We start from the raw sequence: 17,418 nt of genomic DNA, 5'->3' as shown, positions 1-17,418 counted from the left end.
CGGTAAATATCGATGTACAAAATTGTATCGTAGGTAGCTACTTCAAACTTCAAAATACACTTTCCACAAACACGCACCCACGTATTGAGTAATATATAATGACTAATGAGCTGAATAAAGTCTTTAGTCTCCGGAGGTCAATAAACGGGCGAATGCCTAATTTCTTTAACAATATTTTTGATGTACATTACACATTTTATATATTTTTGGTTATTTGGTAGAAGGTACACAGACACCTCTGCCAGACAATCAACAATATCATAAGTATGTAAAGCTTTTGTCAAAAACGTAACCAAAGAAATCAGGGGGCAAAAATTTCTGATATTTACCCCTGGATGCCCTGGATATTATGTCTATGTTCTTAGTCATTTTATTCTGAGGAATATTTTAGAGACTCGAGAGAGACAAGATCTCACAAAACAAAGAAACTCTCTCAAACAGTAAAACTTAGCTCTCAATGAATGTGTGTAGATTGTAGAATAAAATATATGAGTCTGACGTATATACCTGTCTACGCAGCGTAATGAAAAGTTACTTAATAACATCAAGTCAACGAAATAGTAATAAAATAATATTAAGAGCGTGTATCGCGGGCATGCGCAACGATCCATTCACAACGTGACGTGTCGCGGCGGCATGACACCGCTCACATTCCTAGCGTCACTTCAAAAACAACCTATGGTTTATTTGGTGAGATATTGGAAGTTATGGTGGTTTGTCATAGGGTGGTTGCCAGCACCGCGCCGGCACGGCAGCCGCAGTGGGTCAGGCTGGCGCGGCAGGCGGTTCGGGCGGACCTTGCAATGTCGCGGCGGCGTGACGCTCAGCTGACTGGCCGCCCGCCGCCGTCGCGCCACCCGCGTTCATTGCCTCCGCGGCGGCCGATATGAACGGTCGTCTCGCATGTTGCTGCTAACATCTTTTCTACGCTACTAAATACGAACGTTGAAAATGAAACGAATGTGTATTGTGATTCTAGATCGATAGTATAAGTGAGTGCGCAGATAAATATAAATTTAGTTGGAGTGTAGTGACGACCGGTGCGAAAGGTCGGGCTGTGTAAAAATAACTGCGGAACTGGGCGGTGGAATGAGGTTTGACGGCACATTGTAGCCGAGGCGGGGCGAGGCCGTGTGCGCCATGTTATAATTTCCCTTAGCATCGAATGTGCAAACCGACTGACAACACTGCGCTTTGCTACTTCTCTTTCTCTCAATGCGCAATAAGCATGTTAGTGAGAGACAAGTCGTCTTCCTCGTCTCAAGTCGTCATCGGCCTTATTATGCGATCGTCTGGTCGGTCTGAAACTGCACGCTGCTTGGTAACAGTGGATGGATTGTTTAGTGATGTACTATGTACTTATAATGAAACGAAAGTTAACAAATTGATTGGATAGCGGGTTTATGCTCATTTTATCATTCAATTATGTAGTTATACCTATTCAGTTTTGGATTTTGCTGCTTGTTGAACGATGTTTTCATACAAAGTTTAGAAAGGACTTTGATATGTTGGTTCATAAATTGAATTTATTTAACTATGCCTTTAATAACAAAAATACCTTGATCTTATGTTAATTAATCAATGAACCAGGATCACTAATAAAAGGTGCACTAGGCAAATCAAAAAGAAGTAGATAATCAGGTGAACGAGTCAAAATGATCTGACACTCACTTTCACTCTTTTAACATTAGGTTGTGCTCAGTCATATCATTTTCAGCACCTCGCCTCGCCCGCTTAGCGATTTCTGTTGCTAACTAGCTGAAACGTAACCGATATTGTCATCTGTTCGTCAACAACTGATCAAGCGTTATGAAATGTAAAGATTATAGTACTAAAACTCACGTTCAGAACGGACTTTTTCGGAATTAGTCCACAGCACCTTATCTAATGACAGTAGGTATACGGCACGTGATTTCTTGCCAAATTACTTTCTCCAGTCCACGTAGGATTGTGTAGGTAAGAGGCCTATTTAGGTTGTGCGTAGTGTAATAGATAAGTGCGATGCCGATTCCGCGGCGCGACTCGCGCCCGCGCCGTGTCACTGACCCCGCCCCGCTCACGATCCTAACTTGCCGCGCATTCCTGCTGTTTACCGAGCCAAACGCTCAGATCAACTCGTATGTTTGTGACCTCGAGATCCGTAACAGTTACGCGTGATAAGAGAGCGAAGTTATACTGGTTAGTCAGCGTTTGACTCGGTGACATAAGCGATTGGATTAACACCTGTTATTCAGAACTTGCCGTCCGCTACGCACACGTGGGCTAGTATAAATCTGACATAAGATCGCGTATATTTGTCGCGAGTCTCTGGGTCAAGTTATAGTAGAAGCAAGCCAAGCTCTATGCGGAGACAAACAGTTTTGTAATAGGCAGCTTACAATCTGAACAGGCCAAACAACCGGCGTTCCGACTAAACCGTTCGTATCATCATAATGACTCTAAGCTACCGCATTTAATAATAAAGTTGCTGTATTTCACAATCACATAGCATACGATAAAATTTGTCGCCAGTAGGTAGATTCCAAATAGCACCTACGGACTTTGGCAATAGAGCAAAAACTGCGAGGGTAGAGTTCACGATGTTACAATAATTACATACTTATAACTAGAATAGAGTCTATGCAACTACACTTGAGTAAAAGACCAATGAAAAGCTTTACAGTGATTCTATCATGATTTCAGAATTACTCGATATTCTGAAGTAGGCACCTATTCTATATTCCTGAACACACGGATATTGTGACCCGATTTCATTAATTAAATACACTCAAGTAGCGAGCCATTGTAGGTTCCTTTTTACGTACTCGCCTACTAAAATCTTTCAATTAGTGAATTTATAAATCAGATTAAAATAGCATACTTTTTGGACCTCTACCTGGACTGGACTCTATGACGCATAAAATATCTGAATATAAATTTTAATGATGAGTACTTTTTCTTATTATTTCAATTAGTTTCTAGTATTATAAGTATGTATACAATAATTATATAATTAGCTTTCTTTATCTCATACCGTAATACAATTATTTATTTATTTAATACAATTATGTTTACACGGCATTACATTAGGTACAGTATCACAGTACTTACACTTTTTAATAACAAAATCACCTATTTACTCTACTATTCATGCAAGCTCTACATTTTGTCAAGATTGTGTAAAATATTATTACCCTCAATTCTGTTACATTTTTAATAAGACAATAAGTTAATTTAACCTAATTTTAGTTCAAATACCTACGTATTTAATATCAATAAAATCCAACGTTTGAAGCCGAATATTTAAGCTATCATATCAACAACGTGCCACTTACTTCATTATTCATTAAACATTCTTAAGCATACCGACACCGATAGGTGCCGATAGCGATCGATCATGCAACTCGTCATTTATTTACACGTAAGTATGTATTAAGTATTAGGTGTACGTAAGTTAACTACAAATTTGGCAGCAAAGCCCAAAGGAGATGTGTAAAGGCTCCTCTTCACGTTGGGCTAACGCCAACGCCAACGAGGAACGCAGCCATGCGGTAGAATGAGATACCAATATCACTTGCTCCCTCTAACGCATAAATGCGTCCCGCGTTGGCGTTGGCCCAACGTGAAGAGGAGCCTTTAAAGTAGCAAAGTATCAAAGGAGGCACTTATCAGTTGTGTATAAAATTTATATTTGATTTGAGATATTGAGATCGTATTTTATGTTAATTTTGTTTGTATCCTAGGTACCTAATGACTTTGTTCTAATTAAACTTTTATTTCAAATCAATAGCCGTATTATCTAGACACTTGCACTAAGGAGGTTAAAATGCATACATGTTTTTGTAAAGAACTACCCGAGACGTATACCTAATTCAATATCGACCGCGATAGGGAACGTATCGCGGCCACAAATACCTACCTACGTCGATAATGAATGTTATTCTGTACGCGCTATTTATATGCTATTTATACCGGCTGTTGTAACGGAGCTCACGGCGATAAACTCGACTAAATGGAATAAGTTATAACTTGATTTATAAATATTATTGCTAGAAAGTAGCGGTCACGATAACATCGGCAATCATCGCGCCTAATCAGAGCAACGTAAAAAATGAATACGAGGGTGAATCGATACCGATATCGACTCCACGGGTGTTTGCTGACAAAAGCAATCGACATCAAGGTGAGCGGAGTTATAGAGGTGGTCTTTAAATGATAAATGTATGGTATCACGACATTTGCTACGTCCACACGTCGAATTTTGTCACATATTTTCTACGTAACAATAAAGCTACGTCAGCTAATGACAATATAACGGATTATGGCTCATTTGTGTGCAAATTTTCATGAAATTGCTTCGTCCCCAATGTCCTCATATAGAGATGAAAGACATGCTGGATTCGACGAGTAAGCTCCACAGACTATGCAGACTTATTTTATGTCCACAGGGACGTAGCAAAAGTCGATACACAATACCATCCCACATACCAACCTTAATGATATATCTGGTAGATCAAAAGAAGGTAAGTAGACTAAGTAAGGTGCCTGTATCAAATGATATAAATATATAATGAACTGAAACATAACAAAAAAACTCCTTACAGGTTTGCTCTACATCAGGAGTTCCCATCCCAATCAGCATGGGATGTGCACTGTGTGCACTTATATTTAATTTTTACTAGCAAACGTACCTATTCATTTTTTTTGACCTCCATAAAATTGGAAGAAAAAGGGCCAAAAATTATAGACGCAAAAACAAGTCTGAAACCCTGGCTCTACATTTTTCTTGACTACAGCGCACTGTACAAACAGGACAGATATTTGTGTAGGATGCTTCATATTTGTTAATTTCAAAGGCAAGCTCATTGTCAGACATGCTGTTGCTATGTAGCACATAGCAATTCAAACCCTCGTGTATAGCAACACACCTAACAAGTCAAAAGTATTTCTAAATAAATATAAAATTTAGCCCACAGATGGGCTGTAGATACGTAAATAGATAACTCACCGCCTTGTAATCGGGGGCCCGCTGGGTTTCTATCTCCCCTGCTTTGACCTGCAAACACGCGTCACTGCGCTCAGTCCACGCTTGCAAAATGCAGCACATGATTCATACGCCTACCCATAAAGTATCAGTAGTATTTCATTACCTAATTACTTATACATGACTACGTATTACGTGACACTAGCGAAAGAAACAATAGATAGGTTTTGGTCGTACCCAACCCAACCACGGATAGGTTAGGTTAAAGGCAGGTCACATAACGTCGAATCCGCGCTAAACCTCATCATCATTCCCTTGTCCAATTCATGACTATCTAAAGTATCTAATAAAAAACCACCTACCTAATTCTAAGGTGATGAACGTCAAAAACTAGAAAAACAGATTTAAGACTAAGGTGTTGGAGTTACCAGTAAAGTTTTTGTAGGTCGATAAGTCAGAAACGTATATTAGCTGGCAGGCAGACTATTTATGTCTGCCGCCATCTTGTCGTTCGAGTGACGAAATGCTAGCTTACATACCCACTCGCATCGCAACCACCAATGCAAGCGATCAATAACGCGAATCAAATTAGCATTTGTTACTGCTTAATGAGGTATAAAAATCGTAAAAACGATAATTATTTTCAAGGTGACCATGTTTTATTTTAATTACAAGTATCACGATACTGACAAAATCTTTAAAAACAAAAGAAAAACGTGATCAATAACGAAGATCATTTGAATAACAAATACGTGAGCCGGCGAGTGGTAACAATCCGATAGCCTGACTGAGCCTGCCTGGCCCGGCCAAGTGTCGCCACGCAGGACGAAACGGGGAAATGACTGGCGGGTGGAAGGGCGGAGGTGAGACATAATGGAATTACATATCTACCACATCACAAGCTGCCCTGATATTACCACAGCATACTTAGCCCGTCGACTCAGACAGACCAGTGTAAAATGTTATCTCGAGAACGAATACAATTGTATGAAAGTAAAGATGGCACTTGAATTGGTTCGCCCGAGGCGATGCGCACGGCACGTAGAGAAATGGAAATACAAGGCTTGAGAGCATAATACGCGCGCATAGGTATATACGCCGCAGTATGCTTCGAAGCGGCCGTGCTGAAGCCAGGTGGGCCAACACAATCTAAAACTACTGTTGAGAGTTGTGATCACGGTTTTCTATGAGTTGGTTGCTCAATCACTATCACCAGCTAATTCATTGTCGTGCTTGTTTACGAAAGGACCGAGACCGATGGAATGTATTTTACTTGGAATTCATGATCCGATTTATTGTCGACGTTGCTTTAAGTAGTTTGATGGTATAGGTACCTCTTGAAGAATAACAAATATTTGCAATCTGCTCAAGCGTACGGGTATTGTTGTCGCGAATCGCGGCCATTTTCATTTATTACACGTAAGCGTAAACGCGAGGCGGCCATGATCGAGTGACGTTAGCCAGCGTTTTAAGGCCTGATTCCAATTCAATCTGCCAAATTGAAAACCCTATTAATGGTACTGAAGCTAGCTGAATCAAGATTTGTTTTTCCATAATTTATTGAAAATTTGTTTAAAAATTGTTATTTATAAGTAAATTCATCATTTTCCATTTCTTCCCGCTCCTGTCGTTAGTTTTGTTGTATGCCCTCCATCATACATCCGACAGTGTTTTTTGACAGTTTCTTAGTTTGAGTCCTATCAAGAACAATGTTTATTTTGAAATATTATATTGCATATAGTTTTTGTTGTTTTAACGAACTAATTCCTTGGACACTCCACTCCATACCGTTCAATAGGTCAATACTGTGGGACTTTGTTGAATCAAGTTTTTTGGTCCGATTTCGAGGGTACTGGCTTAAGCATGCTGATTGCCTCATAAACATCGTGGATCATCTCCAAATATTATCAAAGTAATATTGGAAATCCGCATTATTAAACTAAAGCTGCGAACCGTTTCTTTTAGTGATGTTGGTGTCGATTTCTCTGTCGAAAAGTAACCAATGCCCGGTAACTGACACCACATCGACGAAATTCCTGATACGCCAGATATTTGAAGATATGTCTAGATCCTCATTGTTTCATGGATATTGCAATGAAATTACCTTTCAGTATTGGTATAATATTAGGTAACAGGTTATGTTGGAAATTAGTTATGTGCAAGTTTCTTCCATACTTATCAAGTTTTTGACAGCAATATGGCGCCTAATTAAAAAGACGGCGGCGTTTATTTGATTTTTTTGATCATCTTAGAATTGATAAAAAAAAAATTTTTTGGTATAATAATTTTGTGATTCTGATAATTATAATGTCGTAGTGTATATATAAAGTAAGCTAGAAAATATCCAAGAAAAATCACTCTGAATTTGTCAAATTTGTTTCGAATCAGGCCTTAATACCGACTGATAAACCAGATGGCATAACTGAACCTATATAACGATCGGAAAATATAAAATAAAACCGGGCAAGTGCGAGTCGGACTCGCGCACGAAGGGTTCCGTACCATAAAGCAAAAAAAAAATGAAAAAAGAAAACGGTCACCCATCCAAGTACTGACCACGCCCGACGTTGCTTAAGTTTGGTCAAAAATCACGTTTGCTGTATGGGAGCCCCACTTAAATCTTTATTTTATTCTATTTTTAGTATTTGTTGTTATAGCGGCAACAGAAATACATCATCTGTGAAAATTTTAACTGTCTAGCTATCACGGTTCGTGAGATACAGCCTGGTGACAGACAGACGGACGGACGGACGGACAGCGAAGTCTTAGTAATAGGGTCCCGTTTTACCCTTTGGGTACGGAACCCTAAAAAGAAGATTTTACACAATTTAATCAGTTGAGTCAGTTAAAGTTAGCGTGCAGTCACAAGGAATGTCATCTCGCTCTTAGAAGCAGACAAACACATCTTACAGACCACAAAACCAGATTCAACGTAATGTAACTTATTCCACAAGCATGCTGCAATTTTGTGTTTCTTCTGATGAGTAGTTACTGAAGCTCTTTGGGATACACAATGTTGACAACGAACTTTGATTTTGTTTCTTATTAGGGAAAAGGACAACAAGGCGAATCCTCAGACAACACTTGTTACGCACATAAACACTGATATTACATATATTACAGCATTAGATGCCTGCGTATCATTAAGGGGCCCAACTAATATTTACTGCCCTACGATTACACTGAGGGTGAGCTAAGATTTTAATAAGATGGTATGGTATAGTGGCGTGGTGTTTAAGTTACTTTCATTTTCATGGTCCTTCTCATAAATATTATTACGATGCCCGAATTGGAAATTATTTATGTTTTCAAATAGCTGTCAATTTACTCTTTTTATTCTTGGATATCACTGTAATTGTAGCCCGGATTTCTCACGATATTTTCATTTACCGAAACTCGAATTTATAGTACATATAAATATCAAACTTTAGATTTGGCAGAAGTTTTGAATAACACCACTTTTTAAAACCACTTGTCAATTTCGATTAACAGACCACAAAACGTCTGCCTAGCATTTTCAGAAGAGGAAACGTTCGTGACAGCTTGGTGGTATGCTCCAAGAGTATAAAGAGGATTGATGATGCTAGTTCTAACCTTGGCGCCTAGGAAGCGCGCTTCCAGCAGCTCCTGCTTGCGAGGATCCAGCGCCGCCTGGAAGTGCTCCATCTTGACGCCAACACCTGCAACAAAATGAGGGCATAAGTATGCATACACTGCAATCGACGGTTACTTCGCAGCGGACATGAGGGGAACGTACAGGAATCAATAGCATTTATTGTAATACACATGTCTTCTAAAGAAAAACCAATGGTATTGGTTGATTCCCGCACGTCTCCTTCCATCTCCGCTTCAGTGGAAGGGCAGCCTACACCTAAGATGAGTTGGGACATTTGCGAACCTACACAGTACGTAATGTCTTCTATAAGGTAAGAGGCTAAGAGCTACTTCTGTAAGGTAGGTAGAGAAAGTTATAATACTTGTATTCCCGTATACCCTAACTTATCCTAGGCTTGTATTTTTAAATCAATACTTATCGTAGGTAGTCCATGAACTCCCTGAAGACACGTATAGAAACTTATATAGAAAGCTGTTGACATACTTATTAGGTATGTATAAGAGAACCGGTAAATGCAATTACTGGTACATAGGTACTTTGCCTCTCTACTATTATCTTAATCACAGGCGTAGAACTGGTGCAAAACCCACAAAGATGGCATGACATGGCATAATATAGTACTAAGTATATTTAAGCCATCTGCATAAAAAATACCTTTGTTTTTAATTATTCATATAAGGCGGGTTGCATGAATTATCCACAATCAGACATCCTCGAAGGCAGCAGTCATCCTATTAAGAACTGTCAAACTCTTCATACAAAATCCTTTTCAAATCGTTTGTGTAGTTAGGTAGTGGCAGTGCGTAAATAAGTTGACATTACACTGATGCGAAATTTGATAAAAAAATTATGAGATCATTTTATGCAGATAAGAGTTAACTAATGAGAGGAAATAACAAACTCTGCATTTATAAGATGGTTGTGATAATGCTACTCGTAATGTAGTGTGAGCTTTTAACGTTAATAATAACAAACTTAAATGAATTAAGATAAAAATTAGATTGGCATTGGCAATTACATTTCAATGACAAAATGAACGTGTAAATCGGACTATTATGATGTTAGCGTATTTCGCGCTGGCAATAAAATTAACACTATAATTTATTAAAGCTGACACGGAGGCCGATAACTCGTTAAACCAACTCGGCAGGCTTAACCGCATCAGAGAGCTACAATGTTTTCACAAAATAATCATTGTTTTCGCACTTTAACGGCAGTTTTGCGTTAAACAATCGAATTGATTGTGTTGAGCGCAAATGGAATTCCGTAAACGATCGCAAATGAACACAGACACTGATCACAGTTATCACTTCAGCTCTAAGTGACCAAAGAGTTATGGAAAATCCGACTAGTAAAAACATACCTATCTAAGTATTACTGTTTGTATAAAACTGACCGATAAGCAGAGGAAGTTTAAGACAAGAAAACGCTCCAAGTTGAGGTGAAATAAGAAATCATTCTCTAAAAATCAATAAATAACAAATACACACTTAACATTAATTGGAATGTACGTCGTTAACGAAGGTTTTTTTCTTTATTTGTTGTCGTATTTTTGTTTTTGTCAGACTTCGATAAATGCGTAATTTCCTCTGAAATTTTCCTCTGTTACGAAATGGTATGGTATTTTCGTAACTTAACGGAAACCTACACTTTTTTGGGACACAATGAGATTTCCTATATATATTCCGCCCCGAAGGAGTAGGTCTTCAATCTGACTAATTAATCATTATTACCAACACCGAAAAAAAAATCGACAACAAATTAAATATCGGCCCTAAAATCCTAATAGAACGATTTAATTTGCTTAGCTTTTATTGCTATTCTATAATTATAAGTACTTACATATTGAATGAATGAAATAAAAAAGGTAAATTAACGTGTCATAATATATAGGCTGTAGGCGTCAATTTGTAACTTCTAGCTTAGGTTAGGACGAAGGCAGTAACGTTGGTACTAAACCTAAGTACGCTCAAAGCGGTCCAATGCAAAAACTGCGATATACCTGGTACGTGATTTGTAATAAATAATACCACCTATTGTCAGAAAAGTCACTTTTCTTTATAGTGATATAAAGGTCTCATTTTCGTGCACTGTGTAAACTGTGTATAATTATTGATTACTTACTAATAAGATGTAACTTATAGTAACTAACTGCACTCACCTTACCTGGTGGTGTTTAATCTACATTATAACCTTATTACTTCATGTTTGTAGTTTTTTAGCGCTGTACGTAAGTTGACTTGACAATAGCGATAACGTGTCAACAACTACTAAAATGCATTCAGTGATTACGTAATGTTTAGCATATTCTGAAAGGTTATTTATAAGGTTGTGTATGCCGTCATAGAGAAATGAGTTCATAAAAACATTATGTTATATTATATGCGAAAACATAAATAAAGGTAACAGCGAGCGAAATTATTTTCCTATAGCGTTAGGATCAATAAAATGGTTTGAAATTAAGTTTATGAGTAAAATACAGAAGATTTAGGGGTTCGGTTGGTATTGAAATTAATGTTTTGAGTTCTTTTCTAATGTCTAATTTACAAGTGAAAAAAGCCTGTAAAATACAAATCAGTAAAAAAATCTTCTGCTCCTTTGTATCGGTTAGCGGCTATATTGAAAATGAACGAATTCTTATATTTTAAGGAGTGTTAGTGAAATAATGTAAAGAAAGAATTGCGAATGCGGGTCGCGGGCGGAGGGGCCGGGGTTTTGGCGCAGTATCTGGAGCAGACAGTCGAGTTGAGAGTTAGGTAGGTACCTACGATTATGTAGGTATACGTATGTATATGTTCAATGTACATATCGATCGCCTCCCCGGGCCACTCGCCACTATGATCTCACCTCCATCCTCCCCGCCCCGCATCCCTCAGAAGCCTATGCCCTAGCCAACAACGAATGACTGTCGTCGACGAGTACTGCTTCTACGCTTTTCACGGGATATGACTCCTTTATTCTCAACAAAAACGTGGATAAAACACAAAGCATTTGAGCAGACGTGGGTGTTTCTGTATAATATAAATTTTAAAATGTATATTAACTATATGTTGTTTATGTTAATTAACTGTGCTTTAAATTGTCGTTTCGAAAAGCACACATAAAATACTCTGTTAGCTGTAGACCTCGCGAGCATTGGCTCCGCCATTTTGAAAAGAAAAATAATAAAAGTGAAATCAACAGTAAAATTATGCACATTTAATCATCAAACCTCACAAAACTTCACGAGAATTGCGAACTGTAAAGGCGATGTCCGGCTGACGTAGAAAAGCATTTTTGCCTCAGCTGAAATGGAGACCTTCGCTAACGCTCGGTCAATAAAAGCAGCATATTTAAATACTTCCTACAATTTCAAATCTACAGGACTAAATTTTTGTACTGTATATTGTTATAATATTAAAGGGCCTACAGATTACCAGTTCACCGGACGATATCAGCCTGTCAGTTGATCGGAACTGTCACCTTTTGCGTTTAACTGGCAGGCCGACTGAACGTCCGGCGAACTGGTAATCTGTGGGCCCCATTAAACCCTGTCCGTGTTGCCGGTGTACCTAATCTAGTGATCACTTAACCTGCCCTACCTACTCATAATCTTAGAGCTTTTCCGCTTACATCCATTGGGAGCCATGGATCTGTGTTATTGGCAACCAAATCACAAACATTAACGTAGGCCCTGGTTTTTACAATAGCAACATCCATTTGACCTTTGAACACGGAGGAAAAACATGATTATTGGGATGAATCCGGTTTCCCTCGCGGTGTTTTCCTTTACCGAAGAGTACCTAACTCATAAATATTTATTTATTTATTTGTGTAAAATTGTCCCATAATATTTATTTATTTATATATTATTGTACTCTTTTGCACAAAATATAAACAACAATGTACAAATGGAGGACTTAATGCCATATGGCATTCTCTACGCCAGTCTACTGGGCCGTCTGGGCCCAAACAGAGATAGGTAGGTAACTATTAGTGTCCGACCGAAGGTTCGGTTTCGGTTTCGGTTTCGGCCAGTTTCGGCCAAAAAATCATGTTTCGGCCGTAGTTTCGGTTTCGGCCAAAATAAGGCCGAACCTTTCGGCCGGGCCGAAACTTACGAAATGGTACTTCGGACAAAGACCAAAAGTTGGGGAATAAGTAGGACAACAATATTAATATTCCCCAAATACATATACTGATTCATGTATAGGTGGTATAGGTACATAATTTAATTGGTTTATTATAAAACACAATTCCACTAGTGAGGGCGCCACTGGACGGTCGACTCAGTCTTAAGAGGCTGTCAATACCTATAACGCGCACACTGTCTAATTGTATCGGAGTGAATGAGATAGCACTGTCGCACGTAGCCGTTGGCCGAGTATCCGCTCGGCCCGAGTCGAACGATGTCTTTTTCGCTCTTATTCAATCACTTATTCAGTCATTTTCCTATCTACCTCTAATGACAAATTTTAAGCGAGGCTAAAGGTTACGCTCAACTAGTGCTGCAAAGTTGATTTTCTCAATAGTTAATATTTTGCGAGGCTGAACAGCTGACTATTGATTAAAACGAAGAAAAAACCCTTAAAAGTGCCCCCAGTACAGTTTTTCATACGAATGCTCAACCTTAGCCTCACTTTTTACCTCAATTTACCATTGGTTTGTGTTCCACATGTCCTCTACTTCAGCTTAGCCTTTGGCCTCGCTGCGCCATGCTCAGCCTGCGGTCTCGCTTTTTAATACAATGGACATTGGTTGGAGTCTGTGCTCAACTACTTATTTTGAAGCCTGAAGCACGGCTTTGACTTCGCATGAAAGTTCGCCTCACTGGGGCACTTCGGACTTTTAGGCCCAGGTGAAGATCGGTACCCGGCCTTGCGATATTATAACAAAAAATTTCGCGCTCGCTGCGCTCGCGTTGACCCTGTATCTACATGTTAGCTTGACTGGTGAATGAATAGAGTTACACCAAGAAAATTCTGCAATGATTTTGATAGCATACGCAGTGCAACTAGTGCAAATGTTATTTATACGTCTTATTTCATAGAAGTTTTGACGTTTAAAATAACACTTGCATAGCGAGTGTTATCAAAATCGTTGCAGAATTATCTTGGTCTAACTCTAGTAATTTTCTTAAAAAACTGCTTAAGTAACATAAATTTCAAGGACATTGGGTGTTGACAGCCCCATAATATGTGTGTAAAAGCGGTTTTATGACATTTTTTCAACGATTCTAACAAGTCTACAAAAGTTTCGGTTTCGGTTTCGGCCGAAACTAGAGCCAAAGCCGAACATTCGGTTTCGGTTTCGGTTTCGGCATAAAAACATGTTTCGGTCAGACACTAGTAACTATATACGATTGGTGCAGCAGAGAAAAAGTTTATTGAATTACCACGTATGGCACATCTACACATACATACATAAATATACATAAACATACATACATAAATAATATAGATGTCAACTCGCACATAAAGTATTATACATCCATAACAGACTTCAAAAGTGACCCAGGATATAGTAATTTGAAATGATTAAAATTGAAGTTTACACTCATATTTTGTATGTATGATAAATGCATTGTATTGTAACATGCTTAAATATTCCTGGATAACATAATACGTATTCAGGCTGTATGCACGGCACGAGGCATGTAGCGCAACTTTGACAAGTAAGAAACCCGAGTGTAGTGAAATCAATACGTTGGTTTATGGCGCAGGTTTTATAGCTAACGTTTCCTTCGAGACGGTGCTGACATTGAGCGGCAAAAGGGAACACAAATACTTTTCTTAGGGGTGTATTCAGGGGTGTCATTTTTGAGAGTTTAGATGCTACAATGATAAACTTTTTTTTTTGTTAGACTTATGGTGTCCCATAGCTGGGCAAAGCCCTTTCCCCTTGTCTTCCACTTTTATACTAACTTTTTATTTCAAAAGTATGTAAGTTTAACTATTTCGTTCGTTCAGCTACACGCTACAGCTACTATCACCAGATCACAACCAAGATCGAATGCTAAAATGGTGGTCCGACTCATTTCAAAACTACAAATTTTCCATACTATCAAATTTTAACAAACTAATTAGTAGCTAATTATAATTAAAGATGGTTTAGGGAACTTTAGCGCAACCGCCGTAAGATCTTTATTAGAGCAATCTAACTTTGCATCGACTTCAACAGAACAAAGTGAGGAAGTGACATTATAAACGGCACTTTTTCTTAGAAATTTGAACAATGACGAATAATGACATCACCACACTTTTTCGTTGCAAATGCGAGTTAGCTTGGTCCCACTCTACCCATATTCAACTTTAATTTTCGACGAATACGAGTGTGGTAACTTACTGAACTCTACTCGTATAGTCTATATGAGGTAAGTAAACAAGCAGTGTCCGCCCAGTCTATAATCAAGTTCATAATATTCAAAATATAAAAGTGAAAAAAATAAACCCATTGTTTAAAGCAGATCTAACACCTGCTAATGTTAAGGCATCTCAAGTAAAGTCTTTACTGGAATGTATTACCGTGGTATTTATGATTTCAAGCTCGGCTATAAATTTCCAAAGTTCAGTATTTATCGAACCAAAAACTATGTATCTTCAAACTACTTAAGTTGTTTTAAATGACTCTTACAACAGCGATAATGATAACAATGCAAGAGTGATCTCATCACGATGCATTAAAGGACGACCGATACGACCAGGTAGAAATTTTCCGATAACTACAAAAAATACGTAGGCAGGTCATTATCTAACGACATGAATGGAGTGCAGTGCACAGCACACTGCACAGACCGAAGCCGAGGCAAACCGAGTCTAAGTACATTATTCTGAATGACTTACCTGTATGATGTATGTTATATTTTAAAATTAGATAATAAATTGTGACGTTCCACGGGTAAAGGTACCTTTTGGCGGTCGGCACGTAAGCTGTTATTAACGACGCTCCAATACTAATAAGGTGCTACGCGACGTAAGCGCCAACTGTCACAAGGTACCTTTACCGTTGCAACGTCACAATTCACTCGTCACTTCTCTACTGTCGACAACGTTGGTATTATTTATTGGCATGTTCGTTCGTCGTTTACAAGTTTTATTACCCTCTGTGGTAACATTTCGTCGGTTGACAAGCAAAAGTCACTAAGTGCTATCAAAAAATTAAAGTAACAATGCACTTTATTACACTTGTAACACGGTTTATTGTCCAATAATTTCAATGGTGTTAGTTAGTGACTTTTTCTTGTCACCCGACGATTTGTTAACCCTAAGTATGTGTAGTATTTTGAGTTCTGAGCCAACGAGATGTGTTGTATGATTTAATTATATTAAAACAATGAGGCTAGATCAAAAATTCATGTAAGTCATAAAGCACTAAAGAAGTAATGCTTGCTATTGTTACTCCTGCTTACTAGCAGGAGTAACAACTACCTACCTACATCATTATTAAGGATGGTAGAGCTGTAAGCACTAATCATGAATGCTTAACGAACTGCACTCTCTAATGCTAAGCTGGTGTAAATAGGGCATAACGGATGGAAACGCACAGTCAGGTGGCAGTTGCCAACTACTGCTTTAGGCCTTTCTCTACAACTGTATTTTTATCTGTTATTAATATCATGTAAACAAACATAAAAGTCCACAACCAGAAACTTTCCTTTACCAGTCGGTTATCCATATGTTTGTCACTAATATTAGATTCTTTTTAGGTATATTAAAGGTAAATTTGAAAAATTCACCGCTTCCGGCAAAACTCGACCTTATGGAACACCGGTTACAGTACCTTTTCAATTAAATAAACTACAAAGCCAAAGATCCGCCAAATACATATTCACTCAAATATTTAATTATTAAAATCTGTTAAATAATGACTACTACGACGTATTAGTATCAAGTAATACCTGTCATGATATCTAATAACATAACAAACGGTGTATAAGTGCCGTGTCAGACGGAACAGCTGATCGCGAGTATATGTTTATTCAGATGGAACCAGCGTATCGCTCGCCGTTCACACATACGTATCAATGCATGACCATCAATAAAAGGTTACGCTTTCTATGCAATTAATATTTAGGGTCTGATTAGAAGGCTAAAGTTGGAAACAAGCAACGCGCGCATGGTGTTTATGTGACGGTGTAGGCGTGTGTGACGCGTGGTGTTGTGTTTGTGTTGTGGTTTGTGGTAACGCGTGCTGGCCAGGCAAGTGGCAGCAGCAGGCAGACGGACCGCGGCCGTCCACCGAAACCCACCCTTGCAGCGGGAGTTGCGGCGGCCGCGCTCGCTCGGACGATCGTTCATCGTGAACGCCTCCTTGAAATGCATCTTCCAACACCTCTCCGCACCGCATCCACATTCACGTGTAGCATCGGCACGCCAAAACACAATCCGCTCACTGTCACCAACACCCGTCCGATAAACAAGTAGCGACTACCCGTCAACCGCCGTGATCCGCTCTGGTTACGTTTCCCGGAACGAGTCGCATTTTCATTTTTCGAACACCGGCGACGAGCGAACAAAACGTTTGATAGGCGCGAACCGACGGTCGACCTCGGGCGCGGACTGGCGCGCGATGCGAACGGCCGTCGCCGCCTCCGCGCGAGACCGGACCTCGCGTCTCGGGGCGAGGATGCGGGAATCGGCTTCGGCGCAATACCCGTCACGAAAATAATAGGAACAGCGAGTGCACCTCAGAGTGGCTCGGAGGCGCGACGCGACGCGGTCGGTGCGAGCGAGACGCGGATAAACACCAGACTGTTTACTTACGGCGCTCGAGCGCGGGGTGCGACGGGCGGGGGGCCGCCTGCAATCCGCGCGCTGCAATTACTGCCTGTAGCCGCTGACGATTACATCCTAACTCCCAT

At 39.3% G+C, this 17,418-nt stretch overlaps 1 protein-coding gene across 8 annotated transcripts in view; it reads right to left on the bottom strand.

Moving 5' to 3' along the window:
- LOC134665257 (serine/threonine-protein kinase tousled-like 2) overlaps positions 1-17,418 on the bottom strand; it is a 51,309-nt gene that overhangs the window by 25,992 nt on the left and 7,899 nt on the right. For 2 of the 8 annotated variants that reach the window (XM_063522147.1, XM_063522152.1), the window contains exons 1-3: positions 16,807-17,289; positions 8,558-8,643; positions 4,988-5,035 (exon numbers count right to left, since the gene is read on the bottom strand). In XM_063522147.1, the coding sequence (XP_063378217.1) occupies positions 4,988-5,035; positions 8,558-8,643; positions 16,807-16,879 (207 nt within the window). In that variant the 5' untranslated portion in view covers positions 16,880-17,289. Of the gene's footprint in view, positions 1-4,987; positions 5,036-8,557; positions 8,644-16,806; positions 17,290-17,418 lie in introns of those variants that run through there. The other 6 variants (XM_063522150.1, XM_063522146.1, XM_063522149.1 and 3 more) reach the window with 6 other exon arrangements.

Source organism: Cydia fagiglandana, chromosome 6 (assembly GCF_963556715.1).
Source record: "Cydia fagiglandana chromosome 6, ilCydFagi1.1, whole genome shotgun sequence".
NCBI lineage: Eukaryota > Metazoa > Arthropoda > Insecta > Lepidoptera > Tortricidae > Cydia > Cydia fagiglandana.
Note: the sequence above shows the minus strand (reverse complement) of the source record. Positions and strands in the feature narration are given on the sequence as shown.